The 12,182-nt window shown below is 44.5% G+C and overlaps 1 protein-coding gene across 1 annotated transcript in view; it reads left to right on the top strand.

Moving 5' to 3' along the window:
- MROH7 (maestro heat like repeat family member 7) overlaps positions 1-12,182 on the top strand; it is a 29,204-nt gene that overhangs the window by 826 nt on the left and 16,196 nt on the right. Inside the window, exons 2-11 of the mRNA XM_081195526.1 lie at positions 828-925; positions 2,157-2,258; positions 2,444-2,532; positions 3,113-3,233; positions 3,350-3,445; positions 4,486-4,590; positions 6,438-6,576; positions 9,314-9,426; positions 10,125-10,277; positions 11,103-11,257. Of these exons, the coding sequence (XP_081051652.1) occupies positions 828-925; positions 2,157-2,258; positions 2,444-2,532; positions 3,113-3,233; positions 3,350-3,445; positions 4,486-4,590; positions 6,438-6,576; positions 9,314-9,426; positions 10,125-10,277; positions 11,103-11,257 (1,171 nt within the window). The remainder of the gene's footprint in view (positions 1-827; positions 926-2,156; positions 2,259-2,443; positions 2,533-3,112; positions 3,234-3,349; positions 3,446-4,485; positions 4,591-6,437; positions 6,577-9,313; positions 9,427-10,124; positions 10,278-11,102; positions 11,258-12,182) is intronic.

Genomic DNA, 12,182 nt, shown 5'->3' with positions numbered 1-12,182 from the left:
AACAGCAGGCTCCTCACTGATGCCCACCAGGCACTTGTGTGAAAAATTGTAATCAAGTACGGAGCTAGATGAACCAATAGCCAGATTCACTATAAGGTAACTTCCTAAGTACTTGACCAAACAGCTTTAAACCAGACAGGGCCTGTGTGAAGTCAAGAAATATCTATCCTTTTTGGCTCTGATTTTGCCGTTGTATCAAAATTAGACTGGCAATTTGATAGTTAGATTTTTACCAGTCTACTAAAGCAACTGCCGAAAAAGGGGCAGAGACTGGAGAAAGAACTGTGAGTGAGTTTTTTATATATATTAAGTGGAATGGAAATAATGTTGGTAATTAGATGATAGATAGATACCAAAACCCCATAGCTTTCGCTATGGTTAGATGAAGTTAGATGAAGATTGCAGTTGGAGGATTTCTAATTGCATAGAACCCTTCCTCAGCTGGAAGTCTTAATTTGCACCATGAAACTATGTTTTAACTTCCTGATGACCTACTATTGAGTTTCAAAGAAAGAGTCCCAAATAAATGGCTCAAGATTAGAAATGAACAAAAGAGTCATGTTTGGAGGAAGGAGATTTTTGCACAAGTCTGAGTAAACCTCGGCTTATTGTCACACACCCCGACAGCAGGGGTGGGAACACTTTGGCCCTCAAGATGTTGCTGAACTACAACTCCCAGCTCTAGCAAGCAGGGCCAATGACCAAGGATGATGGCAGCAACATCTGGGAGGCCAAAGGTTATCCACCCTTGTGTTAGAGTAACAGTACCAGGAGACATTTTCGTATCAACTGCAACCTCAGTTCCATTTACTTTTTATTTGTAACAGCTTCAGTAACCTCCAGCAATGCCTATGGGATGATGCTGTATGACGCAAAAGGAAAGGAAAAGGAAACACCGCTAGCCTCTGATGACCGTGATAAAATGGTAGGAACTGTTCCTAATACTCTGCTAACTCTAACTTTGCCCTTGCCTGCACTTTCCTCTCGACAGTAAATACACATCTGCAATATTCTGCACATACCTGAACCTTAATATTAGATACCTTCAGAACTTATTTCAGTGCAAGAGCTCAACTTTGGAAGGCATAAAGTTTTAGTGAATAGTAGATAATTTCAATTTGGGGTAAGGTGCTAACGGAGGAGATCAGACTATACCAATATAATGAGAGTCCCTCTTCTCATGGGCCCATCCCAGTCACGGACTCACCTTCCATGTTAGCTCATAGATGATTTGCTGACTTCAAAGTCTTGCAAAATAACAATCTTCCTCTTTTCTTTTTACTATGGTGACATGAGCTCTTAGAACTTAGTCTTCCTTTTCCCATTCAGACGACCTGGCCCTTGTATAATCATAGGGATTACTTTCTTGCACATTGTTCAGGGAAGACTAAGGGAAGGTGAACTGATTGTGAGTGAAGGAAATAGAGGAAGCAGAGATGGTACTGATTTCCGATTATTATGTTCAAAGTCTTAGTAAACAGCTTTCCACGAAAAAGGTATTGCTTCCTTCCTGTATCCCAGTACCGGCTGGATGGGGACACGGGTGGCACTGTGGTCTAAATCACTGAGCCTCTTGGGCTTGCTGATCGGAAGGTTGGTGGTTTGAATCTCTACGAGGGAGTGAGCTCCCGTTGCTCTGTCCCAGCTCCTGCCAACCTAGCAGTTCAAAAGCATGCCAGTGCAAATAGATAAATAGGTACCACTGCAGTGTGAAGGTAAACAGCATTTCCATGCGCTCTGGCTTCTGTCATGGTGTTCCGTTGCGCCAGAAGTGGTTTAGTCATGCTGACCACACGACCCGGAAAACTGTCTGTGGACAAATGCCAGCTCTCGCAGCCTGAAAGCAAGATGAGCGCCGCAACGCCATAGTCACCTTTGACTCGACTTAACCGTCCAGGGATCCTTTATCTTTTATCTTTATCTTTATCTTTATCTTTAGCTTTAGCTTTAGCTTTACCTTACTGGCTTGATGTTCAATGCGTGTTTTCTGTGTTAAAGCAGAGAATACCAGGCAATCAGCAGAATGTCTAATGCCATTCAGCATTCTATTGCCCTCCTTTCACATGTTATGATGCAACTGGCTCTGGAAACTGGTTCTGAACAAATATGGTCATATTTGAAAGTGCTATTGAAATCTTCCACCCTTTTCTTGCTAGTCTCATATGCGTTCACAGGAATTTGATTCAAAAATGAGTGGGAACGGTAATCAAAATTATCAGCATGGGAATCAGAAATTGCAGCTGGTTGAGCAAACAATGGTGAGTCAGATACAATGCACATCCTTTATTTGTGTATTTAATAGCTTGTACAATTGGTGTAAGTGTTTGACCTGTGCAGGGGGGGGGGGGAATCACACATTAGTGCAGCTGTAGAGCAACTTTGGTGAACAGAGCAGACATGTGAACAGTTCTTCCTCACAGAATTTGCTGCTGCTCTTTCACAGGCACAGATTTTAGACCTGCCTCTGGACAGCATTGACTCGCGCTCCACAGCTTTGCGCTGTCAGGGGATGCTTCTCATTCAGGACCTAAGGTATGTCGGAGCTACAACCCAACATCCTCCCTGACCCAAATGTTGAAGCAAAGCTCAGAAGAAAAGTGCTAAGAATAGAGCTGAATAATGCCATCAGGAAGAGACTGCCTCAGGCTGGGGTAACCCAGCCAAATGGGTGGGGTATAAAGATTATTATTATTATTATTATCATCATCATCATCTGTATCTGTGGAATTATTTGAAACAAACTACATAGAAAAGCCAAACCTGTCTCAGCTCCGTTGATATGGAAGGGATTGGCTTGCTTTATTGCGCTACTGATGAATCACGTGACCTATATTGGTGAGCATGGAGTCCTCTGATCTTTACCCTGGTAGTTCTGAATTCCAGTCAGAGCCATGGGCTCAAGGTAGGCATACCCACACCAGATTCTGGTCAGTGGCTACCGCTTTGTAGCCTGCCCATTCCAGTAGGCACTACACAGCTCAGACATAGTTTATTTTCTTTCCTCAGTACTCTGAACTTTTTCTGTGTTAAGCTGACCGCTCCACTTCCGTAAGGAAGAATCGTAACGCACATTGAATGCTCTGTTTCTTCTTCCCCGACCGCCATTCCTCAGCCAAGTGGAGCCTTCTCATTGGCCTAAAGAGAAGCTGCTCAGCACTTGCATTGCCAGCGTCTTTGCCTTGCCCTCGGTTGACACCTTACAAAGTCAGAGCAAGGAAGAAGTTGACGTGCAGGTATTTTCCCACTCCAGATTTGTGTAGAGTTTACTCTTTAGCCTTTTCCTCTCCCGAAGGTGTTGCACCTGCAATGTTATAGTAATATATTATGCAACATTTTTTTTCCTTCTCAGGCATTGTACAAGCAGACCTTAGAGGCTATAGAATCAATGCTGAAAAGCTTATTGGCAGAAAGACCAAACATAGATGAACTGGCCACACTCTTAGAAGTAAGCTCCTGTTATCTATTTGTGGCTCAAAGAATCACAAGTGATGAGAATATGCCCTATAGCTAGGTTCATGAAGTAGTCTTTCTTTTCTTTTCTTTCTTGGTGTATATGGTTCTCCTCGTGCCAAAACAATCCTCACAACAACCATGTGAGTCATCGTGGAATGAGAGATACTCACTGGCCCAAGATCACCCAATAAGGTTCATGGCTGAGTAGAGATTTGAACCAGTTTGTGCCCTGTTATAGTCAAACAGTGTAATTGCTACACCACGCTCTCTCAGATCTTTGGTTGAAATGGCATTTGCTGCTCAGGGAGCAGAGAAGTGCCTCATTCACCGAAATCTACTTGTGGGTTTTTTGTTTTTCTTAGGGGGTGTTAAAATTAATTTTCAAAGATGTCCACTCAGAATGGCTCCTTTCAGTTTGGTCAGGGAGAGTTACAACAACGGGAATAAGAGGCCAGACAGCAAGCCATAAGATTGTTGACAGTACTTAGCATGACATTATTCAGAACTTTAAAGACCGGAAGGAAAGCACCCAAAGTGGAATTTCGATTTCCTTGACATTGGGAAGTAACACAGGAAGTGCCCTTTCCCCATGTTCTTTAATCTTTGGAAACCAGGAAAAGTGTCAGGGTGGGAGGGGAAATGAGGAAGGAAGTAACCTAGCTTACTTCCTCTCTGTGAGGTTTTGACAGCTTTGAGAGAGCAACCTGAAGGGTCCATGCCTGAAGTTCCCCACCCAGGTTTTCCCAAACTTGGGTCTCCAGCTGTTTTGGACTACAGTTCCCATCATCCCTGACCACTAGTCTTGCTACCTATGGATGATGGGAGTTGTAGTCCAAAAACAGCTGGCGACACAAGTTTGGGGAACCCTAGCGTAGCCAATAGCGAGCTTAATGAAATGATGGCTGGACTTGGAATAAGGCAGCTTCCTGGGTTCCTTTCTGAAAGACAAAAGCATGACTTTGAAGAATTACAATAGTATGCACTTTCTCTTCTTATACAGTTGCTAACAGTTTGCTCCCACTACCCTTACAGCATTTGATGCCCTGGATGATATCAGGACAAGCACATGAGCGGGCAAGAGCAGCGAACACCTATGTATCCCTGTTAAAATTTGCAGCCACCTGCCCCACGTTTCATGTGAGTTCTGCCCTCTGGCTTGAGGCGACTGGGCAATGGGTCTTGTGAGACCTGCAAATGTTTAAGACAGAAAATGGAGGTAGATGTGAATGGCTCTGTAGTGTGAATATTGCATTCCTCTTGTGCTCTGAAATGAGTGGATAGAGACTGTGAAAAGGTTAGAGGGGCCTAGGATGGGTTCAAGGGATGCACACACCAAACAAAAGAGCAACCCTATGTCTCTTCTCTTGACTGTGCTAGCAAGTTTAGGGACTGGTACTCACTGGAATCTGGTGCTTTATTTCTGCATCACTATTCTTCTACTGAAAAAGGGGGTGGGGAATTAGTGACTATAGTCTGGGATGGCCAGAAGCAAATGAACAAGACATTTTCTAATATCCAAATGGTCTATTAGAGACAAAACCGGCCTATTATAGCTTGAATCCCTTATATCCTGCAAAAACCATGCTACAGCCATGAGCCATAGCCTTTTCACAGTATTGCTGCTACAAACTGATAATGGGTATGAATCTAAACCCTGTGAAGGTATTCTGCCCCACACAATTAGGATCACTGGGAGAGAGCTAGCCAGCACTTCCGTCACATCCCCATTGCCCAGCCTTGCCACCCCTATGCAACATGGAAGGGCAAAAGTAAGACCATAGACAGCTGTACAACTTGGGACCAGATGATCTAAAAGATCATCTCGCCCTCTATATATACAGGGAGAGAGCCTTCTGCACATGCCTTCTCACCAGGAAGTCCATTCCACATGATATAGGAATTGGGCCCTGAGTTTGGTGGCACCCAGCCCCTGGAACTCCCTTCCACTAGATATCACACAGGGACCTGTGGAAGACCTTTCTTCTTTAACAAGCCTTTTAAGTGGAGGTCTGTACCCCAGTTCTATCTGAATCGGATTTGAAATGGTTTTAAAACTGCTTTTATCTATTGTTTTTAAGTGTTTGTGGTTTTTACTGTGAAGCTGCTTGGATATATTTATGTGAAATGATTCATAAATGGAATCAGATAAATAAAAATATTATTATTACATTTATATCCCACCTTTTCTCTAAGGAACTTCAGTTGGTGTACATAGTTTCTCCCCCCCTCCCCGCCCCTCCTTTTTGTCCAGTGAGGTAGGTTAGGCTCAGAAGCAAGATCAAGCTTTGTGGTCGAGTGGGGACTAGAACTCAGGTCTCCCAGTTCTTAGTCCAACACTCTAACCACAACAACACACTGGCACTCTGAAGTGTCTGCAGCACAAAGCCTATTGTCTCTGTGGAGGCTTCCCTCATGACTCAGAACCACTTGTTCTCATTAAGAGTGCAGCAGACTTTCTTCTGCAGTTGTTTGTGTGTGGAGGGGTGGCAGAGCTGGCTGTTGGAGGCATGGTGGAGTCGGTAGAGGCAGCTAGCATGGCCCTGTCTCCCTCTCCTTGTGTGAGGAGAATAGCCTGAACAGGATACAAGGCTCATCAGAAAAAAGACAATATACCGTATTTTTTGCTCTATAAGACTCACTTTTTCCCTCCTAAAAAGTCAGGGGAAATGTGTGTGCATCTTATGGAGCGAATGCAGGCTGCGCAGCTATCCCAGAAGCCAGAACAGCAAGAGGGATTGCTGCTTTCACTGCACAGCGATCCCTTTTGCTGTTCTATCTTCTGAGAGTCAGAATATTTTTTTCTGGTTTTCCTCCTCCAAAAACTATGTGCGCCTTATGGTCTGGTGCGTCTTATAGAGTGAAAAATACGGTAATTCCAAACATCAGTTCATCCAAACAAGGGAACTTTTTTCATTCAAGAACCACAAAGATTCCTTCTCTTCCCCTCTGTGTCAAAAGACAGCACTCTTAATTTCTCCATTCAGGTGTCACCTGATGGATGTCCTAAGCTTGGGCGTCTGATTGGTCAGCTGTGTCTGCGTCTCAATGACCCCCAAGAGGAAATTGGTGAACAGGCTATGGAAGGCATGTATTTCCTGTACTCCCTTATGCTGCGCCAAAAGGGTAAGATAGGAGCTGTGAAAACTCCAGTATCCAAACTATGCATCTATATAGAAGTAGTAGACTGTACTTTATTTGGCAGCCATTGGCTTGTTGCCCTTGACACTCTCTTCTTATGTCCTGTATTTTATTATATCTGGGTAATAATAATAATAATTATTATTATTTATACCCCGCCCTCCCCGGCCAGAGCCAGGCTCAGGGCGGCTAACACACAATAAAATCAAGGTAAAAACATAAGGGGGGGGGGAACCAATTTAAAATACAGGTTAAAATGCAATTTAAAATGCAGCCTCATTTTAAAGTAGCCAATAAATCAAGACCATAAGGGGAGGGAAACATAAAGGTCAGACTGAGTCCAAACCAAAGGCCAGGCGGAACAGCTCTGTCTTGCAGGCCCTGCGGAAAGATGTCAAGTCCCGTAGGGCCCTAGTCTCTTGTGACAGAGCATTCCACCAAGTTGGGGCCAGTACTGAAAAGGCAGTATTGCATTATATCAGGAATCCCCGATTCTCTCTCTTCTTCTTCCTCCTCCTCCTCCTCCTCCTCCTCCTCCTCCTCCTCCTCCTCCTCCTCCTCCTCTTCTTCTTCTTCTTCTTCTTTTTGGCCCAAGGGCACATTTGGAAATATATATTTTTTGTCAAGACTCCTTGAGTTGCCTGCAGTGAGAGAAGGTGTTTAATAAATTTAATAAAGAAGAAGAAGAATCAACTGTTGTTGGCACCACATAATACCCATTTCACAGAAGAAAAAACAGGGGTGCTTAGAAACTCCAGGCCCCCACATTAGCAAAAGACAAAACACCTGCACACACATGCAGACAAATAACTACAGGACGACTGTTATTATAAGGTGCCTATTTTCTAAGCATTGCACATATATCAAAAGACAAGATAGTCTCTGACTACAAGTTTGCAATCTAACAGACATGAAACAGGGAGGGGAAGGAGAAGGAACCTTCACTAGCCAATGAGTGGAGCCAGATTGGTCTTCCTATTGCCGCAATGTTCTTGTTGCGAGGCAGGGGGTGCAGTCTCTCTCTTTTTTAAAAATAATATTTTTTTAATTAAGAATTTAAACAAAACATATTACCTTAAAACATATCATCCTTGATTCCCCCCCCAATTTCCCCCCTCCCCCCATAAAATGACCCACCCTCCCCTCCCCCGACTTCCCTCAGCTCCAATCTCTGATTTCTCTACAAATGCTATTCTCTGCATGTTACAGAACTGTATAAATCCTTAATTTATCTGACTAGTTATTGTCAATAAAAAGTGTGTGAGTCTTTATTCAAAACCTGCCAAGGAGTCCAATTCACTTTGTTGTTTCTTAGTCTCTCAATGGTATCAGAAGCCAGTGTGTGCTTTCCTTCGGCTTTGCAGCTGAATAATCACACACCAACTTAAAGTTTACAAAACAACTTTCTGTTATTTCATGTGGAAAGAAGTATTCTGGAAAGATCCACAGCAGAGACTATTAATTTGATGCATTGCATCATTGTTAGGGGATTCCAAAAATCTGGAGAGACATGCCCATTTTGTTCAACAGCAAAGAGTGCTTTTATTTAGTTAGCTGTTCTGCAGACACGGGTCTGCTTGCCCTTGATGCTCCTTTTGTCTCTGCCATAGTGTGTTGGATTTTGTGCTTACAACCCCTGTAGTCCTCACTGTGCAGAAGCCTAACGTAGCTACAAAGTGGGACTTTGAGAGAGGTCCCTGGTGGAGAAGATATTATTGATCTATAGCTCAGTGCCAAATCATGGGTGGTCACATCTCAGTTGCAGCAGGATACCCACTCTGCAGTTTCCAGAGCTAATTTGAGAATTAATGAGGATTTTGGAATGGGGCATGTTAAGTTGTGGGTGAACATATCAGACGACACAGCGATTCTTCAAACAGCTCTTCTTTATTCAGAGGCCACAACAGAACTGGACTGAAGAGCTCAGTCAGCCTGCTTATATAGAGCTCCAGAACAACATAACTGTATCAGCTGTCTAAAACTATCCAATCACTGAATGTCACTTTCGATCCTTCATTTGCATACAAACTATCCAATCACTGAACATCACTTTCAATCCTTCATTTGCATAAGTATCTACAGTATCCCCCTGCTAGCCCAGGGTGAGAACTTCAGTACATAACAGGGCAGGCCGATGCAGGTTATTGTTATGCATCCCCACATCTCCAGATTCCAGGGGCAATGCTATCCAGGGTTTGGCTTCCTTTTGGAGAAGAGGCAATGAGAGATATATGCCATTTCTGTAATATTTGCTTTATTTGCAAACGTTCAAGTGGAGCATTGAAGGAGGCAAACAGCTTATTTTGTTCTAGTTGCTTACTGTGCTGTGGCTTGTACAATGAGCAGTATGCCTATCATCTAAATAAACAAGCTTCACAACTTTAATTAGTTGGCATGCAATTCCTGGGAGCAGCCTGTGTCTTTCTGCCTTCCTTTCCTGTTCCAAAACACACTTCTGTTGTTGCTGTCATACACTGAACCCAACACCCACCTTAGCTGTGGGTGAGTCCCAAAGTGTTTGTTGGCCATTCTGTGCCATTTTCCTGCAATTTCCCTAACAAAAGATGTGGCTGGAACAGTTTGGCCACTGGCCATTATGTGTCATTAGCCAGCCATTCTGGCTCCTTCTTTCCCTTTTTTCCGAACTCCAGACACCCACACAGCAGCCTGAGAGCAAACTCTCCACTTGGAGAAACTTTAAAGTCACTCTTTTTCTCGTTAGGCTTTGAAAACAAAAGTGACTCCCTGGAAGCAGAAGAGACCCAACTGTATGAAGAGATTCTGGGTTCCTATGACCCTACTACGTCTCATCAAAATATCACCCATATTATTCAGGTAATTGTTCAGTGCTGGATATGATGCAACGCAGAGGATATGCAAACTGCAGAGGCCATCGTAACTTAGTCCTGATAGGGTGTAAGGTAGGGGTGGAACCATAATTATTACTACATCTTTGTAGTGAGTTTTGAGGCAAAGATTTCCACTTTCAGATCATAGGTCAGCAGTGCTGCAATTCTACATGCACTTCCTTGAGAGGGGAAAGACCCATTGAACTGTGTGGCACTTCTGAGCTTGCATGCATGGGATCTCCCCCATTTTCAGTTTTCTGATTTAAACTTGTGGAAGGGCTGTAAGATCAGTGGGAGAGCACGTGCATTGGGTAAGAAAGGTCTCAGGTTCAATCCATGGGATTTCCAGGCCGGGCTGTGAACGTCCTCTGCCTGGAACCCAGGAGACTTACCGGTACTACCAGCCAGTGAAGACAGTACTGAGCTAGAAGAACTGGTCTGGTTTTCTCCATAAGATGAAAAGCTGAGAACAAGGTTTTGAATCTGTACACCTTTACTTGGGAGCAAATTCCAGAGTAGCTGGTTGAATTTAACTTCCAAGTGATGTGGTAAAAGAACGGGCTCCTCCACAGAACCTTTAATTCCTTCCTGCAAAGGTCTCTTAGAACAAGGAAGCCCTGCCAGTTGAGCTTGCCTTGCTGTTGTCCTCTCAGCTCTGTGTCTCCCCTGTGTCTCCTCTCTTAGGAATTTCTGCCGTACCTCACAGCACTACAGATCACAGAGCTTTTGTTGACTGCTATAGACTGCCTAAAGGAAGCCAATAGGAGCACCACTGCGGCATCACATGACATCACATCTGTAATCCTGCAGCGATACGTGCACAGATTACATGGGCAGGTAGGAGATGTTTGGAGCTAGTAGAGACCCCAGCAGTGACAGAGGCAGCTTCTTCAGAGGCACCATTACCTTTTTATACCCTGGGATAAACCGTAAATGGGTTTTACAGTTTATCTGTGGTGAAGGACCATTAATGGTCTTGGCAAGACTCTGTCAGTGCTCACAGGATGTTTTCCTGTGTCAGTACCTAATTATTGATCAGCTGACGCGTGCTCCCTGTACCATAGAATTGCAGGCTGGGAAGGGACCCCGAGGGTCATCAAGTCCAACACCCCGCAACGCAGGAATCTCAGCTGAAGCATCCATGACAGATGGCCACCCAATCTTCAGGAGAACCCAAATGACCAGAGCAGGGGATCTTTGTGCCTTCTCACCTCCAGGACCAGCCTCAGATGTTTTGCTGACTGAGCAAATAGCCTCCCCAGCCTAAGTCCAGTCACATTATTTTGGCACTTGAGATGGAAAATCCCACAGGCACTTCTCCCCCTCCCTAGCAGTGAAAGTACAGCAATAATAAATATCTTATATACCTTAAATAATCTTAAATAATAAATATCTTAATGATTTGTTGCTTGGCCATGAAAACAGGGGGTCGCATCCATACCACACATTTAAAGCACGTGGCTTCCCTCAAATATTCCTGGGAACTGCAGTTTACCCCTGACAAAGCTACAGTTCCCAGGATGCTTTGGGTGACATACTTTAAATATATGTTTGCTTTCTGCTCTTTGAGGGCTCTGGTTTGTACCTTGTGGTGTGGTCCCTGCCCCAGCGCTGCTTCCCTCTAGCAGGGCATTTAACTGAAGCATGCTTGTTCCCTTCAAGGTGCCGGAAATTGTGGATAAGATCTACCAGCAGCTTGGTTCCATTTACCAGTACCAGGACAGGCAAATAATGATGTGGGTCCTGGCCCAGCTGGCTCATACCTACATGGCAGAGGTTTGCAGTGCCCTTCTCCAGTGCCCTTTACCAATCGACAGGTACATAGTTCAGTGATGCTTAGTCCTGCTGGGTCAGCCTTCAATCCCTGGACACCTTGGGGTGGGGGGTGGGGAACATGGGAACACGGGTTCCCATTCTCTCCCACCTGCAATCAGGCCTCAGTGCTCCAGGAAATACAAATCAGAAAATACCTAAAGCCAGCAGGGAAGATTCTTATGAGTGCCACCTTTTCCTGCAAGGAGAGAGTGGGAACCGGAATGGCCTCCCGCGGTCATCCTTCACAACCAGTTCCCATATGGAAAAAGCAAACAGCTTGTGGATTTAGGAGGGTCGGAGCAGAAGCCTGGTCTGGTTATGGAAATGTAGGATTGCTCTGGATTGAGGGGAAATAGAACAAGGGATTTCTGATGCTAAGGAGAGAGGCATGGCTGTTATTTGAGGACAGAGGGGGAAGTAAAGCGACAGAGATGCATTCACACGCCTCAGGGGTCACATCTAGTTTGGCCCCCAAGTCTGCAGAACACCACCTCCTCTCCACTTTACAAAGTGCAGCTTGGGACTTTCCCCTCGTGTTAAATAGAGGGTTGACATAGCAGCCGGCACAGCGATTTCTTCAAGTAGCTCTTTATTAAGATAAGCTGGAATAGAACTGACTGCGAACAGCTCAGCCGGCCTGTATTTATAGGCAGCCGGCTGTCAACATTGTAACCACAACAGCTCAGAGTTCCCGCCTAAACTAACTGCCGCGGACCTGAGTGAAAACTATCTACAGACCTGAGTGAAAACTATATACAGTATCCCCCTGTTGGCCCAGGGTGAAACTACACTACATAACACCCCTCCCCACCGAGATAAGGCGTTAGTTACAATCGTAATGGTTTCCTTATATACAGCACTACGCGTAATGGTTCAATTAGGCACAAAAGCATATCGGTTACATTTCCCATACTTAGACCAACAGTG

Source organism: Podarcis bocagei (assembly GCF_964188305.1).
Source record: "Podarcis bocagei genome assembly, chromosome: 5".
NCBI classification, from domain to species: Eukaryota; Metazoa; Chordata; class Lepidosauria; order Squamata; family Lacertidae; genus Podarcis; species Podarcis bocagei.
The sequence above is the reverse complement of the archived record's forward strand: the minus strand, read 5'-3'. Positions and strand labels throughout refer to the sequence as shown.